The sequence below is a fragment of the Macaca mulatta genome, chromosome 12 (assembly GCF_049350105.2).
Source record: "Macaca mulatta isolate MMU2019108-1 chromosome 12, T2T-MMU8v2.0, whole genome shotgun sequence".
In the NCBI taxonomy this organism is placed as follows: Eukaryota; Metazoa; Chordata; class Mammalia; order Primates; family Cercopithecidae; genus Macaca; species Macaca mulatta.
The window spans coordinates 134,391,278-134,415,303 of NC_133417.1; the positions used below are offsets into that span (position 1 = coordinate 134,391,278).

Consider the following 24,026-nt stretch of genomic DNA (forward strand, 5'->3'; position numbering starts at 1 on the left):
GTCCAAGTGATCTCATTGTTCAATTCCCACCTATGAGTGAGAACATGCGGTATTTGGTTTTCTGTTCTTGCGATAGTTTGCTGAGAATGATGGTGTCCAGCTGCATCCATGTCCCTACAAAGGACACGAACTCATCCTTTTTTATGGCTGCATAGTATTCTGTGTTGTATATGTGCCACATTTTCTTAATCCATTCTGTCACTGATGGACATTTGGGTTGATTCCAAGTCTTTGCTATTGTGAATAGTGCCGCAATAAGCATATGTGCGCTTGTATCTTTATAGCAGCATAACTTATAATCCCAGGAGTTTTTAAAATCAAGAAGTAGACTAATTTTGTTAGTAAGAAAATTATAATCTTTGCCATTTGCCCAAAAGTTAGGCTTTAATGTCAAATCTGACTCTCTAAAGTAAAAGGACAAGGATTTACAGCTATGGCCCTCACAGTATGGGGCACCTGGAAATAAGGATCTCCAGAGAATCCCTCCATGGGACAACAGCTCACTGCACCCACCAATCTTAAGAGTGACCCCATAAACAAGTCTGTCATCCAACTCAACAAGCGTTAAGGGAGGGTCAATTCTATGTGGCAAACCAGAGAAATCAGGTAAAGTTACAATCTTCTCTCCAAACACCTGTATCAGCTGAGAAGTTTTAATTCCTAGTATGAAAAGACTTTAGTCAACAAATAACAAAAGTGAGGTCACAGAGGATAAAGAGCTTTACCGAAGCCACCACGGCTGTCAGTGGAAAAACCAAAGTATAGAATTCAAAGTTCTAAGTTTGGACCTGTGGCCAAGAAGTTTACATTAAAACCTCTAGGTACACTAGCAGTCGCATAAGGAGTCTGTATTTGAACATATATTTAAAGATCAACACTCAAACAATAGATGGAGGCTTCAGTTAACCCTGAAGCCATCTCCACTTTCTCCCCTGACTCCTCTGAGACTGGAACAAGGAGGTTAGGAGAATAGGCACTGGACAGGGTGGAGAGGGAGGGGCAAGGCTGAAGGTGGCTTAAGTGCCTGCTGGGGACAGGAAGATTCCTCCAGTTTTCAAAAGCTTCCTTTTCCATTGATTCTGCTGGCTCCTTGGTCCTTAAGTATCAGAGGCAGATAGATGTCTGTATGCGAGTGAACAATCCTGACAATGTGCAATAAATTCTTGTGGATGTAGAAAGAAAGTAGAAAAGAAGGAGGAAGGGAGAGAGAGAAGGAGGAAAAAAGGGGAGAAAGGAAAAAAGGGAGGAAGGGAGGGAGGGGAAAAGGGAGGGAGGGAGGAAAGGAGGGACGGAAGAAGGAAGGGAGGGAGAGAGGAAAAAATTTTTACAAGTCTACAAAGGGTAAAAATTGCAGAAAAATAAAAGCTTGTCTCTGAAACAACAAAGGTTAGCTCATACAAACTTTAGCTTCCTGCATTTGAGGAGACAAGCAGAAGTGAATGTTTTGATTTGTTTACAGGAAAGTGTAAGAAAGTATAAAGAGAAAATAAATATCAATCACTCTGAATTTAGATTAAAATAATCAATGGAAACCACAGGCTTGAATCTAATCATATATATATAATATATTCATATATTATATATACATGTATTCTGTCTTGACATTGAAGTCAGAAACTTACCTTGCAAAAACAAAGTCTGTATAATTGGCATAATAGGATTCAATAAATGCCCAAAATCCAAGAAAGAGCTATAGAGACGCATGTGATGAGGATGGTCACACTATAAAACCAACATTTTCATTTGCGTTAAGGAGTAAAAAATGGCCCTTTGTCTAAAATGAGAAAAAATGAGAAAACATGACTTTATTTCAAGTTAAATACGTAATTGATCAACGGAACCCAAAGATTTAGGTGTAGAAATCAGATACACGTGATGCTAATTTCAAATACACCTACATTCAAATCAAGAGTCTATATCATGAGATAAGTTGGATTACTGGAATTCACTTCTCAGACTGGCCATTTTACACAAGCACTCCATGGTAGTATTTGAGGGTTACCTGCAAAGCCTTCAGCTCAGAAACATCTCCTCTCCGTTCCATGAAACTGTAATCAATCTCTTCCTTCCTGAGAGCTAAGGGACTACTACTGTTATACCTGAATGCACGGAATCTCAAAAAAGGCAATATAAAAATTGTTATGGTTTACAGATCATTAACTCCTTCCTGGAAACTAGTTTGTTCGACAGTTACCCTCACAAATGGGAAGATACCAGTAGTGCCGTTAGGTGGGGCTTCACATCAAGCCAGGCCAAGTGCCTCACTCAGGAGGAGGCAAGATTTGGGTACATAGGGCCAAGCACATGGTGAGCACAGGCCTAGGTGAGGGGCTGGTGGGATACTAGGTAAAGGACAAAGGAACAAGCACTGCTGAATAGGCTACAGAATCAAGACATGGATGCCCTCAGCCTAAGATGGGAGGGAACAGAAAGGAAGGGGAGCACAAAGAAATATCTCATTCTGGCTGGGTAGTGGCTCATGTCTATAATCTCAGCACTTTGGGAGGCCAAGGCGGGTGGATCACTTGAGGTCAGGAGTGCAAGACCAGCCTGGCCAACAAGGTGAAAACTCCTACTAAAAATACAAAAATTAGCCGGCCCTGGTGGCAGATGCCTCCAATTTAAGCTACTCAGGAGGCTGAGGCAGAAGAACCTGGGAGGTGGAAAGATTGCAGTGAGCTGAGATCACAGCAGTGCACTCCAGCCTGGCAAACAGAGACTCAAAAAAAAAAAAAGAAGAGAGAGAGATAGAAAGAAAGAAGTAAAGAAAAGAAAGAAAAGAGAAGAGAAGAAAAGGAAAGAAAAGGAAAGAAAAGAAAAGAAGAAAAGAAAAGAGACCATGCTAAATCAGCCTGCTCACCACTGACATCCAAGGTTGCCTCAGGGGCCAAGAGAAGCCTCCCCCTGAAGCCAACCCTCAGGGCTGACCTCAGACACTGCCCCACCAGCCAGATGAAAAGGATGTAGTGGAAAGACAGCCAGGGACTCTCCCAATCAAGGCAGACAGATTCAGTCCCAAACAGGAGACCCATGTCAACAACTGCTAATGATCCTGCTTTTCCTGTTCCTACACACACACCTCCCCTTGGTATTTCTCTTCTGGGTTACTTCCCTTTTGCAACTCAGAGAAATTCTCATGCTCAGAAATTAGCAGCAATCACAAACTTTATAAAACATTTTAAATAAAAGACATATGTTATGTGCTAAATCCCCAATTATGCATCAGTTTGTTTGTGACAACATTGCTGCTATTTTGCTTTAACAGTATAAGCACTGTGGAATGGGTATTGTACAGCATCCACACGGCCATATAGGAACTCATTGGGCATTTTGCGTTGGTTATATATCTACACATATAATTTTTACAAGGCATATGACTTTTCATTGTAGATTGCCTTTTTCTTAAGAAAACTAAATGTGAGAATCTGTGTGGTATATCTGGGTAAAATTACATGATATTTTTAGTATTTTCCTTATGCTTTCTGGTTTCTGTAAGAAAAGATAAAATTCCAATCCAATTGAACAAGGTAAATCCTCCAGCCTTGGACATTTGGAAGAAAGACAGCAGGATGGGTTGGTAGGCACGAAACTCAGAATCCACTAAGGAGTGTGTAACAACTCACCTGCCAAATCAACTAGCCCTTAAATTCTTTTTTAAATTTTTTTATAATGTCCATGAGATCCTGATATTGACCTATGAAAGGTGCAAAAGCAGCCCTGCAGAAAAGAAACAGCTTGCTCAAAATCCCATGACACAACTGGCTCGCCTGTTTTGAGAGACACCTGTGGACAGACACGGAACCCACTCAGTGGCAGTGGAATCCGGTGGGGGGAGCACAGGCTGTGGAGTCAGAATGCTGCAGCTCAAATCCGGGCTCTGCTAGTTACTAACGAGGGACGCTGGGACACTGAGATGAACTTCTCTCTGCCTCAACTAGTTCATCTGTGAAACGAGGCTACACCTGGCACTTACACCGTTGGGTTGCCATGAGGATGAAATGGCTCTATGCCATGAAAAGTACATAGATGATCACTTAATGCATTAATCCACACGTGTTCTTTAGTGTCAGTTCTGTATTATTAAGACTTCTATTTCGATTTTTTTATTACTATGGTCATCATTATTATCAGTATTTTGTGAAGGCTTTGAGAACTTCAGTGAATGGAGCTGCAAGTCTCAATGCAAAGGAGGGCAGCTCCCGCTGGAGGATAAGGCGGCACACACAGTGCTGACATCTGATCCAGTAATTCCAGAGCCCAGTTCTTCCTTAGAAGCCAGCTTTCTGGACTGCGATAGCAAATCCACCAAATCCCATTTTCCATCCTACTCCCCACCTCCAGGTTACGTGTCTTTTCATGTCACTTACATTGCTCTTCTCACATGACTCTGCAGCTCAGAACTTCAACCTCCAAACATGGTTCGCCTTCATGTAAATTACATGTTATAATTGAAAGTGCAGGCTCCTAGGAGTTCCTCACCACTAAGCCGAGCATCTGAGTCAAAATCTCCGGGAAGAAGGTACAGGAGTTTGCTTGCCAGGGGATTCTGATACTCACACAAGTTTCAGAAGTACTTGTGATTTATTTATTTGGGCACTTGTCTTATTCCTTCTATTTGGTTATACATTGCATCCCCCACAATACCTATTTTTATTCCTTTTTCCACAATACCATGTACACAGTAGGCTTTCAATGACTATGAATTCAATAAATGTTTGCTAACAAGCTGAAGCCACCTAGGATTCCATCTTGCTAGATAGGAGGAGAAAGGTGTGACAAGCCAGGATTGCTGCAGCAAAATCACACACAGCGTCTGATACTCCAAACAGCTCCAACAAGAGTCCTCATGCACTGCAGTGGGTTGTACAGTTAAATAACTCTACTCCAGGGAAAAAAAAAAAAAAAAAAAAAAGTGGCTGCAATAGAGGAGAACACACAAAGACCCAGCTGCCCGAAACATGAATAGCCTAGCAAGGCACTCCCGTCAGCACCCACGGAGAATACAGATCAGTGGAAAATGGGAAATCTGAGATGAGCTAGGGTCTCAATGGTGCTCGCCATAACCCATTTTCAACTCCCCTTTCCTTTGCTTCCTCCTACCTCTTTCCTTCCCCAAACCTAAAGTTATAAGAGCTATTAGGGAAAAAGAGCAACTACTGTGTGAAGGCCAAGGGTCCCATGAGCTGGCCCTGCAGCTGGGCCTGGGCTACATTGTGTTCATTATCCCGGGAGGCGTGAGCCCGAGAGAGCGTTCCTTCTGCAGCTGGCATTTTGTGAGCTAAGTTACTTGCAAGAATCAGAGAGGAAACACTGGACTTTGTTCTTGAAGATGATCAGAAAAAATTGGGGAAGATCTAAAAGGATTTTAAACCAAAATTTCAAGGTTCAAACAGATACTTTTTTTTAACAAAACTCAGAACACAAAAGTGACACTGTCCTTGAGAATTAAAGAATAAAACACCAGTACATTTCCAGTTAAAACTTAAGTGTATTCTGTTGATAGTATACAATTTGGAGAATTACACGTTGCAGGTTCTTCCTTCAGATAGAACAATGATGCTGGAAAAGCCCTCAAGAGGTGTTGGCCCAGATTCCTGACTCCAGGGTTATGATTATCTATGCCTGGAATCACCTCTTCAAGGTTTCTAGGGATGGAGAGTCCATAAATTTTTTATAGTCGAGTGGAATGTGTTTTTCTCCTTGAATGCAGAAGTTCTTCCTGGTGTCCAAATGAAATCATTGCCTATTTCCTTTGTCTAGCTAGCCACACATACCGAGGCCAGCACAAGCAACCCTTGCCCTCTTTGGCACACTCTTCTGAATTCCTACTATTTTTTTTTCAACGTCCTTTTAAAAGTAAAATAAATGAGCACAACCTAAGGCAGTACACAGAAAAAATTAGTCCATGAGACATGAACCCTATAATCCTTTTCAGAAAAATGATGGTTTTTATTCTAGCAAATATTTTTCTCTCACAAACACACACACATTTATTTAATATATAAATTAGATTGTCAGATTGCTAGGTATTTTTATTTTAAAACTGTGTAGTTTTTGCTCTTCCCATTTTAAATGTACTTTATAGGCTTTATTACACTTAATTCTCCTCCACATACTTGTCCCTACTGATTTCATCTTGCTCTGAGGCACCATCTTCTCTCATAGGAACAGAAATCAAAATAGCATTAATAAATCTTCTGAAGAATGTATAACGAATTTGATCTCAGATCACTTTCAAATTTAATGAGTACTTTTATAATTCCCTTCTATCACCAATTCACCAAAAGCATTAAACGCAATGGACCTAATGCCAGTTCTGTTGATTCGCTCTCTCCTGTTAAGGCAGAGCCACTGACAATAGCTCCTGGGAAGTTGGAAAGTCACCTTATCAGAATTACCATTTAAGATCACTTCAAAATGAGTCACATAGCTCACTTCCCTTATCCCACCGATGATTCCACCCCCCATCGTAATTAGAATTAAACCTAAACTCACCATGACCACAAGACTCTTTCCCTACCCAGCGCCACCACTCATCATGACTTTCTCAATTTCTCAGGTATACTGGCCCATTCCCTGCTGTTCCCAAATATACCAAGACCACCCACCTCATAGAATTAGTATGCCCTATTCTTTTGCCTGAAAGATTCTCCTGCAAGTTCTTCACAAATTGGATCTCTCGTTAATCATGCTTGTTTACCTCGATTTTCTCCTCCCATGCCCCCCCAGCTAGCAGTTAAATCCCACAAAGATGCTGGTGGGTTTTGCCCACACTGTGACTCTGTGCCGGTCAGACAGTGAGCACCCAATGAATATGTGTGGAATGAATGAATGTGGGTGAGGTTTTGTGCATACCACCATCACCCAAGATTGCCGTAGATGCCAACCTGACCACAGCTATGTGAGAACTGATTCCTTAACACTAAGTAATAAGGAAAAGGAGTGTATCTCGAAAGCAATAAGGAAAGCAACAAAGAAAGGAGTGTATCTACAAAGTTATGAAAGAAATCCATATATAAATGCATTTTCCTTGTCCCTTATTTTATTTCCACTACTCAAAAGAAATTTCTGATGATAAAATATATTCTTTGTGATCTCTAAATTGATTACTATATTCATCAACTCAAGCAAAAGAGAATATTATGTGAGAAAAAATCCAAAGCTTACCAAAATTATATTCTAGTTTTGTTTCCATGTTGGCATTAAAGTTTGCATAAATGAAAAATGCTTTTTCTGGATTCTGAGCCATGAATATTAGTATAAATTTTGAGAAATGAAGCAAAGCAAAAATGCAACATTATCCCTAAAGGATTTGGAGAGTATAACTGTTAGAAAACTTGATTTTTTGTGTTTTTTTCCCCATTCTTTAAGATATGTTTTATTCAGATTGAAAGAACAAAGGGAAGAATTATCATTAAGAACAAAACTTTCCTTGTGAACTCCAAAGTTCCACAGAGCTACAGAAATCACAGAGAGAATACAATTTTATTCACATATACTAAAACCCAGGTCTTTAACGGGTGTCCAAAAGTGGTAGTGTTATGTCATTAAGAAAAATAAAACAGGATATGAATTCAGTCTACCATCATTTGTGAGTTTATTTTGTTGGTCATTTTATGTTTTCATTCTTAAAAATGATTACCATTGTGAAACACAAGTCTCAAGCCCACACATCCTTGAGGCTCTCTCACCAAGAGAACCCATGCTGGCCACGTGCCCCATACCTTGCAGCCACTGTGAGTCCTTGTCTTCATCAGCGGTGTGGTCGTGCACAGCTCAATGGCCTCTGGTTCATGGAAGATGACCGCTGGGAGAGGTTCCTTTTTCAGTGTTAGGACATTCAATTTAGACTTCAGCATGGTCTGAAAGTGCTGAAAAGAAGACAAATAAGCCACATGTAGTTTAATCACTTAGACTTATATGTCCTGCAATTGTACATTAAACCCAATAGCAACTTGTTTGTTTTATTGACTCCGTTCTATTACAGGAAGCGAAGAGATACTTAGTAAAACAGAGGAGGGGGAACTGTGTCTTCTCAGGACCTCAGGACGTCATTCAAATGAAACTGTGGAGACAGTCAATTCCTAAGCAGAGTCCACAGAAACTTGACTTAGTGGTAAAGTCACCTCACCCAGGACATTATGTTCTGAGAAGTTCTTCCAAGGTAATGTATACAGATGAAATTGTGGCAATGGAATCCATGTAGCTTCAGCTACACAAGATGTTTGGAAGCGGATGTTACAGGGGTTATTTTGGGAAAAGTCAAGACATTGTGGAAGGATAACAGATGAAAAAGTACACAAGACTTCTGTTCTCTGCCTTCCCAAGCTCATTCATGCTGTAGAATCTTAGGAAATTCACTACTTTACACTAGACCATTTTTATCTGCTGTCTCAGGCCAGGACCCTAGGTAAATATTCATTTCATATGCAACTTCTGTTGGCTCTTGTTGTGAAAGACGCTCAGAATCCAACCACATTCAATTACTGCTATCCATACCACCCAGTCTAAGACCACCTTTTCTTGGTCTATGATAATGACATCCAAACTGTTCCCATCACTTCCCACTTTGTCCCTATACAGAGATTTGCTATACGGTCACCAGAGAGATCCTTCTAAAACCTAACTGTGCCATGCCACCTCTGCTCAAACCCTCCTATGTCTTCCCATCTCCTCATGGAAAAATTCCAAGTTCTTACCTTGGCCTTTGAGATCACACATGATTCAGGGACCTACTGCCTCTCTGATTTCATCCCCCATCCCCATCCTCTCAAGTAGGGGTCCAGGCACAGTGTCCTCCTTACTATTCTAAGAATAAGCCAAAGACACCTGTGCCTTAGGACCCCTGATCATGTTGCTCCTGTACTAGGTATCTGCAAGTCTTGCTTCCTCGCCTCCTTGAGGTCTCTGATCAAATGTCACCTCATGAGACAGCCCTTCCTCATCAAAATATAAAGCAGTCAGCATACATATACACATACAAACACAGACACATGCCTGGCTCCATGTGCCTGCAGCCTGTGCTTAGTAGGACCTCACACTCAGAAGGACTCCATGCTTAGTTGAATGCCTTTGGCTTAATGTCTCCATCTTGAAAGTGGGAGGCCAAGGAAAGGGGATGACGTGAGGTTAGGAGTTCAAGACCAGTCTGGCCAACATGGTGAAACTCCGTCTCTACTAAAAATACAAAAGTAGCCAGGCGTGATGGCGGGTACCTGTAATCCCAGTGACCTGGGAAGCTATAGCAGGAGAGTCACTTGAACCTGGGAGGTGGAGGTTGCAGTAAGCTGAGGCCGCACCACTGCACTCCAGCCTAGGCGATAAGAGCAAGACTCCATCTCAAAAAAAAAAAAAAAAAAAAGAAAGAAAGAAAGAAAAAGAAAAATATAGAAAGTCTTAATAATTTTATTTTGAATTTCTGTTCTGTAAGGGAAGTCTGATGGGACAATGGGGCACAGATGTGAGTGGATAAGAAACATACAGTGTGTGCATCCCCCATCCTTACCACCAACCTTCACAGAGCATTAGTCATGCCCCACAAAGACAGAATTCTGTTGAACTCATGACATGTAGGAATTTAGCAAGAATCAAAGTGAGTACAAGGTAAGTATTTAAGCCTATGACTTAAAGAAGCAGGGGCATGCACAGCCCCAAGAGGCCATGCCTTGGAACCAGAACTTGCTTCAAGTTCAGAAAGAAATTAGCCTTGTTCTAAGAAACAGGAATGATCACGGAATCCTATTACATCCTTCCCGCTTGTATTATTTCCCTCTACAAGGCAACCACCTATGCTGAAATGATGACACAGAAGGAAAGGGAAAGGTAGGGCAGACACAGTTCGTTTTCCTTTCAGTCCTTCCTTACTCATCCGTAAGATGAAGGCAAAGTGGTGAGGGAAAGACCACAGTGCAATCAAACTAGAACTCAGGACTAAGAAACTCAATCAAAACCACTCAACTACATGGAAACTGAACAACCTGCTCCTGAATGACTACTGGGTACATCACGAAATGAAGGCAGAAATAAAGATGTTCTTTGAAACCAATGAGAACAAAGAAACAACATACCAGAAACTCTGGAACACATTTAAAGCAGTGTGTAGAGGGAAATTTATAGCACTAAATGCCCACAAGAGAAAGCAGAAAAGATCTAAAATTGACACCCTAACACCACAATTAAAAGAACTAGAGAAGCAAAAGCAAACATATTCAAAGCTAGCAGAAGGCAAGAAATAACTAAGATCAGAGCAGAACTGAAGGAGATGGAGACACAAAAAACCCTCCAAAAAATCAATGAATCCAGGAGTTGGTTTTTTGAAAAGATCAACAAAATTGATAGACCGTGAGCAAGACTAATAAAGAAGAAAACAGAGAAGAATCAAATAGACACAATAAAAAATGATAAAGGGGATATCACCACCCACCCCACAGAAATACAAACTACCATCAGAGAATACTATAAACACCTCTACACAAATAAACTAGAAAGCCTAGAAGAAATGAATAATTTCCTGGACACTTACACTCTCCCAAGACTAAACCAGGAAGAACTTGAATCCCTGAATAGACTACTAGCAGGCTCTGAAATTGAGGCAATAATTAATAGCCTACCAACCAAAAAAAGTCCAGGACCAGATGGATTCACAGCTGAATTCTACCAGAGGTACAAGGAGGAGTTGGTACCATTCCTTCTGAAACTATTCCAATCAATAGGAAAAGAGGGAATCCTCCCTAACTCATTTTATGAGGCCAACATCATCCTGATACCAAAGCCTGACAGAGCTACAACAAAAAAAGAGAATTTTAGACCAATATCCTTGATGAACATCGATGCAAAAATCCTCAATGAAATACTGGCAAACTGAATCCAGCAGCACATCAAAAAGCTTATCCACCATGATCAAGTGGGCTTCATCCCTGGAATGCAAGGCTGGTTCAACATACGCAAATCAATAAATGTAATCCAGCATATAAACAGAACAAAAGACAAAAACCACATGATTATCTCAATAGATGCAGAAAAGGCCTTTGACAAAATTCAACAGCCCTTCATGCTAAAAACTCTCAATAAATTCGGTATTGATGGAACATATCTCAAAATAATAAGAGCTATTTATGACAAACCCACAGCCAATATCATACTGAATGGGCAAAAACTGGAAGCATTCCCTTTGAAAAGTGGAACAAGACAGGAATGCCCTCTCTCAACACTCCTATTCAACATAGTGTTGGAAGTTCTGGCGAGGGCAATCAGGCAAGAGAAAAAAATCAAGGGTATTCAGTTAGGAAAAGAAGAAGTCAAATTGTCCCTGTTTGCAGATGACATGATTGTATATTTAGAAAACCCCATTGTCTCAGCCCAAAATCTCCTTCAGCTGATAAGCAACTTCAGCAAAGTCTCAGGATACAAAATTAATGTGCAAAAATCACAAGCATTCTTATACACCAGGAACAGATAAACAGAGAGCCAAATCACGAATGAACTCCCATTCACAATAGCTTCAAAGAGAATAAAACACTTAGGAATCCAACTTACAAGGGATGTAAAGGACCTCTTCAAGGAGAACTACAAACCACTGCTCAGTGAAATAAAAGAGGACATAAACAAATGGAAGAACATACCATGCTCATGAATAGGAAGAATCAATATTGTGAAAATGGCCATACTGCCCAAGGTAATTTATAGATTCAATGCCATCCCCATTAAGATACCAATGACTTTCTTCACAGAATTGGAAAAAACTGCTTTAAAGTTCATATGGGACCAAAAAAGACCCCACATTGCCAAGACAATCCTCAGCCAAAAGAACAAAGCTGGAGGCATCACGCTACCTGACTCCAAACTATACTACAAGGCTACAGTAACCAAAACAGCAAGGTACTGGCACCAAAACAGAGATATAGACCAATGGAACAGAACAGAACCCTCAGAAATAATACCACACATCTACAGCCATCTGATCTTTGACAAACCTGACAAAAACAAGAAATGGGGAAAGGATTCCCTATGTAATAAATGGTGCTGGGAAAATTGGCTAGCCATAAGTAGAAGCTGAAACTGGATCCTTTCCTTACTCCTTATACGAAAATTAATTCAAGTTGGATTAGAGACTTAAATGTTAGACCTAAAACCATAAAAATCCTAGAAGAAAACCTAGGTAATACCATTCAGGACATAGGCATGGGCAAGGACTTCATGTCTAAAACACCAAAAGCAATGGCAACAAAAGCCAAAATTGACAAATGGGACCTAATTAAATTAAAGAGCTTCTGCACAGCAAAAGAAACTACCATCAGAGTGAACAGGCAACTTACAGAATGGGAGAAAATTTTTGCAATCTACTCATCTGACAAAGGGCTAATATCCAGAACCTATAAAGAACTCAATCAAATTTACAAGAAAAAAACAAACAACCCCATCAAACAACCCCACCATGGGCAAAGGATATGAACAGACACTTCTCAAAAGAAGACATTCATACAGCCAACAGACACATGAAAAAATGCTCATCATCACCCACCATCAGAGAAATGCAAATCAAAACCACACTGAGATACCATCTCACACCAGTTAGAATGGCAATCATTAAAAAGTCAGGAAACAACAGGTGCTGGAGAGGATGTGGAGAAATAGGAACACTTTTACACTGTTGGTGGAACTGTAAACTAGTTCAACCATTGTGGAAAACTGTGGTGATTCCTCAAGGATCTAGAACTAGAAATACCATTTGACCCAGCCATCCCATTACTGGGGATATACCCAAAGGATTATAAGTCATGCTACTATAAAGACACACGCACATGTATGTTTATTGCAGCACTATTCACAATAGCAAAGACTTGGAATCAACCCAAATGTCCATCAGTGACAGAATGGATTAAGAAAATGTGGCACATAAGCACCATGGAATACTATGCAGCCATAAAAAAGGGTGAGTTTGTGTCCTTTGTAGGGACATGGATGCAGCTGGAAACCATCATTCTCAGCAAACTATCGCAAGAACAGAAAACCAAACACCGCATGTTCTCACTCATAGGTGGGAATTGAACAATGAGATCACTTGGACACAGGAAGGGGATCATCACGCACCAGGTCATATTGTGGGGAGGGGGTAGGGAGGAGGGATAGCATTAGGAGATATACTGAATGTAAATGAAAAGTTAATGGGTGCAGCACATCAACATGGCACATGTATACATATGTAACAAATCTGCACGTTGTGCACATGTACCCTAGAACTTAACGTATAATAATAATAATAAAAAAAAGAAAGCGCACGTATCGAGAAGTGAGATAAAAACAGGTAAGTTAGTTTTGTGCAGTGTTTTCACTGTTCCAATAAAAACAAAATATGGCATGAACTAGAAAATGCAAAGTGGATAATTTATCTGTTCCCATCCTTACATTTGCATTTAAAGTAGGCACTGCACAATATAAATTTCATGCTCAGAATCTAAATGTTTAATTTTTCTTTACTTAGAGCAGCATTAAATAGCAAATAATAATTTTAAAAACACCAGGACTATTCCAGACAAAGATTCATTTTTAAAAAGCTTTATGTTTTGGTACCTTCCGTGGTATGCTGCTTCTGCTTTTTCAAAAAGAAACACTGAATTTTCATTGACACTGGTCCCTACGAGTTGTGTAGCCAGTTTCCACACATATATACTCATCTCTGCCTACTCCTTGTCCCTGCTTTGTTATTCCTACAATTTATCCCTATTTATCACCACTATAAGATTATGTACTTGTTTTGTTTACTTTATTGTCTTCCAGTAGAATATAAAAGCACCATAGGAAACTATTTTATTCAAGGACGTATCACAAGGGCCTAAAACAGTTCCTGGCACATTTCAGAAGTCTAATGAATATTTGTGGAAGGTAATGAAGGTAATGTAATTAAAAAAAAAAAAAAAACTACAAATATAAAAAAATTGAAATCAAGATTCATAGACTAGATCAGCTCACTTAGTGAGCTTAGTCCAAGTTGACCTTAAGGACCTGGTATGGTTTATGAAACAAACCCAAGCCTGAAAGAAATGGATAATAATACACGTACACAAGTACCTTTGCCTCAGTAAAAATTGCCAAAAACAGTTCTTTAGAAACTGGAGATCATTATGTTACATGAAATAAGCCAAGCACAGAAAGACAAACATTGCATGTTCTCATGTATTTGTGGGATCTAAAAATAAAAACAATTGAACTCATGAACATAGAGAGTAGAAAAATGGTTACCAGAGGCTGCGAAGGGTAGTGGGGGGCTGTGGGGGAAGATGGGGATGGTTCATGGGTACAAAAAAACATAGTTAGAAAGGATGAATAAGACCTACTATTTGACAGCACAGCAGGATGACTATAGGCAATAATAATTTAATTTTACATTTCAAAATTAGTTAAAACAGTGTAATTGGATTGTCTGTAACAAAGGATAAACGCTTGAAGGGATGGATACCCCATTCTCCATGATGTTATTATCGTGCATCACATGCCTGAATCACAACAGCTCATCTCATATAAGGGCACTAGAAATTTTGGAATTTGTGGCAGGACAAAGTGTCTTTTTCACAAGTCCACTAGGACTCCATCTGGCCTCTCTGGTGGTCCATTTAAAGCACTGACTTGGCTAGGCTACCATGCCCAGTTATTCAAACACCAATTTATGTATGTGTTGCTGTAAAGGTATTTTGTAGATGTGATTAAAGTCCATAATCAGTTGATTTGAAGTAAGGGAGAGTACCCGAGATAATTAGGGTAAATCTGATTCAATCGGTTCAAAGACCTTAAGAGGCAGCCCAGACTTCTCTGAAGAAGAAGATATTCCTCCTGTGGATGCCAGTTTCAGCCCACGGTTCCAGCCCACCCTTTCTGACAGTCTCCCTTGCAGTTTTGGACTTTTCTTGCCAGCCCCCACAACTGCATATGCCAATTCCTTGAATAAACCTCTAAATATACATGTCCTACTAGTTCTGTCTCTCTGGCTGAACCCCAATTGTTACAGCCACCCTGTAGAATAAAAAGTTGCCAGCTCTGAGGGCAACTTTTTTTTTAATGGAAAAGACACTTGCCCTTAAGTTTTCCAGAGTGTTTGATTTGCATTTAAAAAAAAGAAAAGTAAGGACAAGTCTTCGTATTAATCTGGAAGTTTCTGTCCTTGCTCCTAATTGATTCCAGCCTAATGCAGAGTGTAGGGTTTGGAGTCGCCAAGAGGGGACAGTGGTCTGGAAAGAGCCACATAGATCGCTGAGAGTGAGACCTGAAGGTGGCTTGCCAAGTTGGTTGGGAAAGACATTGGGACCAACAGAGGAGGAGGATAGAGGGAAGGAAGAGGGAAGCTCCGAAGGTGAGGTTTGAGTAAGTGGGGGTATCTCCCCTGTCTGCCATTTTCCTCAGGCTCTACGAGACATTCATAAAAGCACAGATCATCAGTTCAACTTCTGCCACGCAGCAATTTTCTGAAGAGGGCACTAGAAGTGGCCCTGCTTTCAGGAATGTGAGACAACCACACTGCCTGGAAGTTCCCAGATGGTCTTCCCATCCCTGTTGTAAACCAAATACTGCAACCATTGATTCAGTCACTAAGCAAACAGAGACTGAAAGGTGTGGACCAGCACACATGCCCCTGTGATTGCTTGGCTGGGGAGCCAAGTGAAATAAATACACAGATAAACGGACAAAAAAAAAAAAAAAAAAAAAAAGCTAAATTGGAGAAGGAAGATAACAGAGTTCAAATTCCAACTTCAACACAACGTTGTGCAACCTCAGCTACCTAACTCTTCTGAGCTTGTCTTCTCCAGCCAGGCAGGCATGTGCCACACATTTGGCTGCTGATTCGTTCCACCTTCCCTGAACACCTATATGCAGCCAAATACTGTGGTAGGCACAGCTGGAACAGAAATAAAACATTAGTCTCTGCTCGAAAGGGTTTCTCACGGTTGATGGAGACTGTTAAGTCAAATGACAACTGCAAATCTGTGTGAGAAGCTCTTCAGCAAAGCTAAAGACAGACCAAGAAAATATTTGAGGTGAAATAGAGAAAACGATTCCTTTAAAAGGAATACTTTTAATGGCTTCGTCTTCTTTGCCCACTCTCAAAAGATGAAGGTTAAAGAGGGAAATAAAATGTGGATTGCCTGATGAATTATTGACTCTATAAGAATACATCTTCCTATGGCAAAATTAACATTTTATGTAACTCTGAGTGGCTCTGGTACATTTTCGGTGGTTAAAAGCGTGAGAGTCATAGCTGCTTCTGCTTTGGAACACTCTTCTGTCCCCTTCCTTGGGAAAGCTTCTCCACTACTGCATGCTGCCTTGTTGAATGAGGCTGTCAGTCACAGTTCCTTGCCCCCAACACTGAATAATGCCCTTGCCCCCTTTACACAAAGAATATGCAACATGACACAGGCTGACCATCTGAGTGCCTCATGCCCCTGCCCAAAAGCATTGGTTCAGAGGAAATTCAAGACTGGCTGAACAGAATGTCCTGGAGATGGGCATGCAGGGTTCTGGACTGGAGTGATGAGAGCCCAGAGCTGCTGCTGGCCTCCTTCCCAATCGAAGTCGGCCTGAGAGTGAGACGACACCGAGACAAGGAAAGACAGAGATAAACAGAGAAACTTCCTGAGAAATGGAAAGACAGTCTTCACATCATTGAAGCCCTGGATCCAGCTGGGTCTAACTCAGATTCAGCCAGGGACTCACCTAGAATCTGAACCAATGCATTGCATTTTACGTTTAAACAAGCTTGCATTGGGTGTCTGATCCTTGCAACTAAGAGAATCTTGCAATACAAATACATGGTAATGAAAAATCTCCTGTGAAAATAAAAAGAAGCCATTAACAAAAATTTTTAAAAGACATCATCAATTTTAAAACTGCAGAAATGCATGGTAACATTATCTCTTTTTTAAAAAAGTGAATCTTGGTGGGATTGTAAACTAGTTCAACCATTATGGAAAACAGTATGGCGATTCCTCAAGGATCTAGAACTAGATGTACCATATGACCCAGCCATCCCATTACTGGGGATATACCCAAAGGATTATAAATCATGCTGCTATAAAGACACATGCACACGTATGTTCATTGCAGCACTATTCACAATAGCAAAGACTTGGAATCAACCCAAATGTCCATCAGTGACAGACTGGATTAAGAAAATGTGGCACATATACACCATGGAATACTATGCAGCCATAAAAAAGGATGAGTTTGTGTCCTTTGTAGGGACATGGATGCAGCTGGAAACCATCATTCTTAGCAAACTATCACAAGAACAGAAAACCAAACACCGCATGTTCTCACTCATAGGTGGGAACTGAACAATGAGATCACTTGGACTCGGGAAGGGGGACATCACACACCGGGGCCTATTATGGGGAGGGGGGAGGGGGGAGGGATTGCATTGGGAGTTATACCTGATGTAAATGACGAGTTGATGGGTGCAGCACAGCAACATGGCACAAGTATACATATGTAACAAACCTGCACGTTATGCACATGTACCCTAGAACTTAAAGTATAATAATAATAAAAAATAAAAATAAATAAAATAAATAAAAAGTGAATCTTGTACTTATTTGAATAGACTAAACCTTAATGATAAAGTACCAACTAACAATCTGAAGTAGGTATTACGGTCCCCAGGTTATCCATATCTAAGACAAAGTCCTCTGAGGTACTGCCAAATGAAATGAGTTTCAACTCTCAAGAAACAGCCAAATAGTGTACCTGCAGTGGCAGCCCACTTAGGCGGCACGTGCTCTTACTGGATAACAGAGTCCTATATGCCATATCCAGTTCCATGGCCTTGTACTTCCTGGTCCTCTTTCCTCATCTGCCAAGTTTAAAATGCTATATTAGCCATGTCAAAAACAATATCACTTGTACTTTGCATGGACAGGCAAGTGCGATACAGACAATGCACCTAAAAATAGCAGAAAGAAATAGCATTATAAAAAGGCAACAGAAGAAGAATCTAATAGAGGAGCTTGGAAAAGCTACTGCTCCCAAACCAAAGGTGCACAGAGTTCCATAAAGAAAATGTGTTATTCATTTTTAAAGAACAGAAGTGAATAGTGTTGTAGAAAACTAGGGCGCTGCCCTGGACAAATTAAACAAAGCTTGGCTTTCTGCATTGGGTGTTTTATGTGTGATCCCAAAATAGAGCCTCTAAATCAAGCCCCATTATGCAGATGGGGTAATCGCCATGCCCTGTATAATTTTACAGTTGGCGCTGCTTCCTACCCCTATTCAGACATTAATCTCTGACAGTTTAGCAAGTGGCAATTTACATATTTTACCAATTCAAATTGGTTGTATTTCACCTCTGTATTGATTTTGTATCCAAAATATAAAGCATCTTTGGAAGGCAAAGATGTTTTTATAAGATAACTGGAACACTATTCATACTTAAAAGAGAGGGAAGGCATTAAGATTTTAATCTTCCGTTCATCCTCACACGTTGAAGACAGACTATATTGGTCAGTTTTAACTTGCAAATTACTGACTTAGTAATGCCCTAATCAGGCTTCAAAAATACGGTAAATGTTCATCTTAATAGAACCACAAGGAACAATTGGGTGAATCAGACTAATGGAAAACTTCAGTCCAAATAAATGTAAATTTGTACAAGTGCGCAGAAAACACTACGGCTTTGACATTCTATTTATAATCACGCTTCATTTTATTACTTTGGGGATTCCTAAGGATTAACGGGACTCACTTGTGGTTTTCTTACGTTCTATACCACTTATTTTAAATAAGGTATATTCAGGCCCCAACTATGAGAAAAGAAACCATAGCGACACTTTTTTCTGACCTTTAACAAGACATCCTGCTTATTATTCTTCTTAATGAAAATTCTTAGATTTCTGCTTTTAAGTATTTATTCTACCATTTTTCACAGAAATAAATGACATAAAAGCAAAAGAAAATTCTGTTCAATAAACAATTTCATATTTAACAACTAATTTGTCTATAATTAAAAGTAATTATATGAAAGAAGAAAAATTTCACTTAAAATGAACTTTTATTTAAACTTTTAAAAACTATTTTTCTCTTACATATGAGTTCAACGTATAACCTATAAACATTTTTAAAGCTAAGAGTTTGTCTATTTTTTCCTTTGATCCTTTTTTAATGCAAAACAGGTTGAATAATCTCCAAAATCTAGCAGGCATATACAAAATTAAACCTTTTTCTTCAAGCATTAACCTTCTTATGAAGTTTATGTCAATCTGGTATTTCAAGAAAAGAAAAACCTACACCAATTTGGCATTTATCTTCTTGTTACAATTTAGCCTTGTCACTGTCTTATTCAGAATAGTTTCAGTTTAATTTTAAAGGCCTACATCCCAAACGCTCATAAATTTAAAAGGCTCTCTATATCTATTAAAGAAATGGCTATTATTAAGCTAACTGAAAATACTCATGTTCACACAGCCATATTTATTCATGCAGCTTTGATCATGGAAGCATTTTTTTTTTTTAACATTACAGATTCTCTCAAGTGATTATGTGGGAGAGGCACCAAAATAACTCCATGCCCAGGGAGTATGCAAAAGCCCCCAAGGCTTGTGAAGGGCTCACTTACTCAGTGGGGAGAGAGAAGGGGGGAGAGATTGTGTGTGCACGTGCGCGTGCGCGTGTGTGGACTCACTAATTCACTGATTTTCTTTGTCACTGACTTGAAATACACACACACACACACACACACACACAAATGTGTTATGTCCTGTCATCTTCTAACCCATTTTTCTATATGTAAACAGTTATTTTTCCAACTGTGAGCAGTTAAACAATTCATTGTTAAACACGGGTTACAAGCTGCCTCTAGGTAAGTTTTATTTAATTCACAGACTGCTTTGTTGTTAACATTTGAAGTGGTATTCAAAAATGGAAATATATACATAGTTGAAATCTATATTTCCACGTCTTTTGAAAAATCAGAAGTTCTGCAAAAGGAATATTCCCTCACAGTAACAATTAGCTCAAGCTGACAGTTGCCTTATTGACCTAGGGGCTTTCCTCTGCATTGGACCGTGGTCTCTGCCTGCCCTCCTGCCAACTTTCTCGTTTATACTAAACACCATTTGCTATTTTTATAGTCATTGTATGCCTTACCAAATTCACTCCTATACATTAATTGCTTGACCCTTTTAGGCATTTGAATTTGCAACCCCTGATGTAAAATGCCAAACGCTAGGAGTACAGAACAAAAATCTCACCTACTCATGAAAAAAAAAACAATTCAAGTATAGCTGAATTGACTCTTACCTATATTTCAATTATGAAAATTGAACTACGAGGGTGTGAGTCAGTGAATGATAGAGAGAATAATACTATAAACAGGTCCACATGCCTGTCCGTCATTGCACTCAATGAGTATGGGACATGATCAAGTACTTAGAAATCTGCTCTTCTCTGAGTTATTCCCACATGCCCCTGGTGGTGTGAGTATCTTGTTGCACTGAATACAATTAAAATGCTAACAATCAATATTGTTTACTTCCACTTTTAATCAGGATGAATTAACATGAACACGGATGACCCTCCTACTTAAAACAACCAAAAGTTATGAAACAACAGTATGCGACACTGGGTATGAAGCAATGAAGGACAGTGGCCCCTGAGAGATGCGGAACAAATGAGGTAAGCTGTACAACTGTCCAGCTTCCTGCCTTGAAACAGTTTGCAGGCTGCAGAGCAGGGAGGAGAAACACAAGCAGGGCGCAGCCGAATCCCTGAGCTCAGCGGACAGAGATGAAAGCCTGGAGAGACAAGTAAGAGAAGAGAACTTCACAGAGAGAGAATTCTGTAAATCTTCAGAGGGTCTCCTTAAATATTCAGCTGACTACTGATCAGCATATGCATGAAAGGAAACTCACGGCTGGACAAGATCCACTGGAAAGAATAAGAGATTAGAGTGCTGGTGCTCACACAGGGCCAGTTCCATTGCCTGCTCGCATCAGCCAGACTGAAAAAACTCGAGTCACAGAGCAATGGGTAGAGAAATCAAGAAGTTGTAGTCTCAGTAGTAGGGAAATTAGCACTAGAGTACATGTTGCTCTGGTCTCACTTACAAATCTTAAAAGGAAGATTCAAAGGATCAAATTGCTTCCAAGTAATTTAACAGGATCTAACAATAACAAAAAGTTGAAGAATATAGGAATACAAAAATATCCAGTACCCAATAAGGTAAAATTGGAATGACCTAACATCCAATCAAAAATCACCAGACAAGGCCCGGCATGGTGGCTCATGCCTGTAATCCCAGCACTCTGGAAGGCTGAGACTGGCAGATCGCTCGAGCTCAGGAGTTCAAGACCAGCCTGGGCAAGATGGTGAAACCCCATCTTTACTAAAATTACAAAAAATTAGCCATAGTTACAGCTACTTGGGAGGCTGACGTGGCAGGATCACTTGAGCCCAGGAGTTCGAGGCTGCAGTGAGCTATAATCAAGCCACTGCACTCCAGCCTGGCTGACAGAGCGAGACCCAGTCTCAAAAAAAAAAAAAAAAAAAAAATCATCAGACATGAGACATGCAAAAAGGCAAGAAAATAAAATCCAAGAGGGTTAATAAACCAGTTAATCAAAGCCTACCCAGAATTGACAACGATGTTACAATAAACAGGCAATGACCTTAAAACTATATTTAATATTTCACTGATGGTTTTAACCGGTGCAATAAGGCAATAAAAAGAAATAATAAGAATCCATATTGGAAAGGAAGAAGTAAAATTGTCTTTATTCATGGAAAATTTGATTATCTTTGTAGACAATCCAACAATTCTTTTAGATAACCTAAAAAAAAAAAAAAACTACTAGAATGGTTGAGTTTAGCAAAGTTGAAGGAAACAAAATCAATAAACAAAATTCTATTGTTTTTCTATTGTCTGGTAATGAAAAATTAGCAATGACAGCAGATGTCCTTATAAAAGACTTGTACACAAATGCTCACGGTAGCCATATTTTTAATAGCAGAAAATTAGAAACAACCTAAATGTTTCTCATCAAGCGAATGGACAAACTGTGGTATATCCACACAATGGAAAGCTCCTCAACAAAGTGAAAAGGAAGAAACTACAGAGGCACTCTACAACATAAATTATCAAATGATTATCCTGAGAGTGCAAACAAAAAAAAGAGAACATACTGTATGATTCCATTGATACAGTATTCTAGGAAATAGAAATCAGCGGATAGTGACTGAGAGAAGATCAGTGGTTGCCTGGGGATAGTGAGGAATGCAGGGAGGAGAGTGAGCTACATGAAGAAAGCTTTGCGGCGATGGTCTCATGCAGGTTTACAAATATCCAAACCTACCAACTTGTGTACTTTACATATGCATGGTTTATTATATGTCAAGTATATCTCATTAAAATCATTTTTCAGAGACAAAATAGTTTCAAGTAATATGGCCCTTTTATTCAGTCAAATGGCTTCATCTGATTGCTCAATGCTAGAGGGAAAATTCGCTGAGTGGAACCCACTAAGAAATAAATTCTGACCTCTAACATGGTGCCTTCCTAAGAGACTTTCAAGGAAAAGTTTGACTCTACATGATTTTAATCTCTATGCTGACTTTGAAACTTAACTGTTGCATTGATATTACTCCCTATAAAATTAATAGTCAATGTCTTTCTCCTTGGATAAATGGCTAATTCTAGGATTGGGGCAAGAAAAGCAAAAGATGATCCTAGGGCATCTTGTTGAGCTAGAAAGGAAGACAGTGTTCATAAAATGATGAGGACTTGTCAGATGAACGCTGGGAATAACCTGAAGTAGCTCTCAATTTGGCCAACATTAGACAGTTTCAGTAACCATAAATAATGGTTGTAATGGATTATAACCCTAGACTAAAAAAAAATCATTGAACAATACTGAAAAGAAAAGAAAAGAAACGAAAAGAAAAGAAGGGAAAGGGAAAGGGAAGGGGAAGGGGAAGGGGAATGGAAAGGAAAGGAAAGGAAAGGAAAGGAAAGGAAAGGAAAGGAAAGGAAAGGAAAGGAAAGGAAAGGAAAGGAAAGGAAGAGAGAAGGAAGGAAGGAAGGAAGGAAGGAAGGAAGGAAGGAAGGAAGGAAGGAAGGAAGGAAGGAAGGAAGGAAGGAAGGAAAGGAGGGAGGGAGGCAGGCAGGCAAGGAGGGAGGGAGGGAGGAGAGGGAGAGAAGAAAGGAAGAAACGAAAGAAGGGAGGAAGAAACTCATAGTAAAGTTACACTTTTGTAAATATAGAAGAAATTATTAAAATCTAAAGTTACCATATTGCAAACACTATAGCAATGTTTCAGGCATGAATCACTGTTTAATGCTAAAATTAGTGGGCTAAATATGATGAGAATGAAGATATTTATATTGTCTCAAAGAATCTTTCCAGAAGATACTTATTTTACAAAAAGAACTTTACTTTGGCAAAACCTGGCAGACATCACCTTGACTGAGTAACCAAAATAACCATCTCTAACAATGAGAAATATTGACATAATTTGTCTCTAAATATAATATACTGAGAAGGTTACAACGCCACTTCTGTAGTAGTCCTGCCAAAAATGCATAACTTGAATGTGATCATTAGAAAATACAGACAAACCCAAACTGAGAGATATGTCAAGAATAACAGGCCAGAACTCTTCAAAAATGTTACAGTTATAAAAGGCAGAGAATGACAGTAGAACTGACCATATTAAAGAATACTAAAGAGATATGACTACTAAACTCAATATATGATCTTAAATTGACATATACCTCACAAAAAGGCATTAGCGGAACAACTGACAAAATTTGAATCACGTCCTAAAATTACAAAATAGTATTTTACCAATATTGCTTTCCTGGTTTTTATTATACTATGATTATACAACATTTTTTCATTTGGGGATGCTTGAAAATTCTTTATACTATTTTGTCACTATTGAAATCTAACATTCGTTTAAAATGAAAAGTTTTAAAAATGGAAAGTAGTCTTTGAATTTTTGAATTTTTATTTTAATTATTGTTAAACATCACTTGTACATTTTCAATT

At 39.4% G+C, this 24,026-nt stretch overlaps 1 protein-coding gene across 3 annotated transcripts in view; it reads right to left on the reverse strand.

Annotated features, from left to right (window-relative positions):
• Positions 1–24,026, reverse strand: part of PID1 (phosphotyrosine interaction domain containing 1) — a 253,653-nt gene that overhangs the window by 126,794 nt on the left and 102,833 nt on the right. For all 3 annotated transcript variants that reach the window (XM_077956495.1, XM_077956494.1, NM_001265883.1), the window contains 1 exon segment: positions 7,725–7,871. In XM_077956495.1, coding sequence (XP_077812621.1) covers positions 7,725–7,871 — 147 coding nt within the window.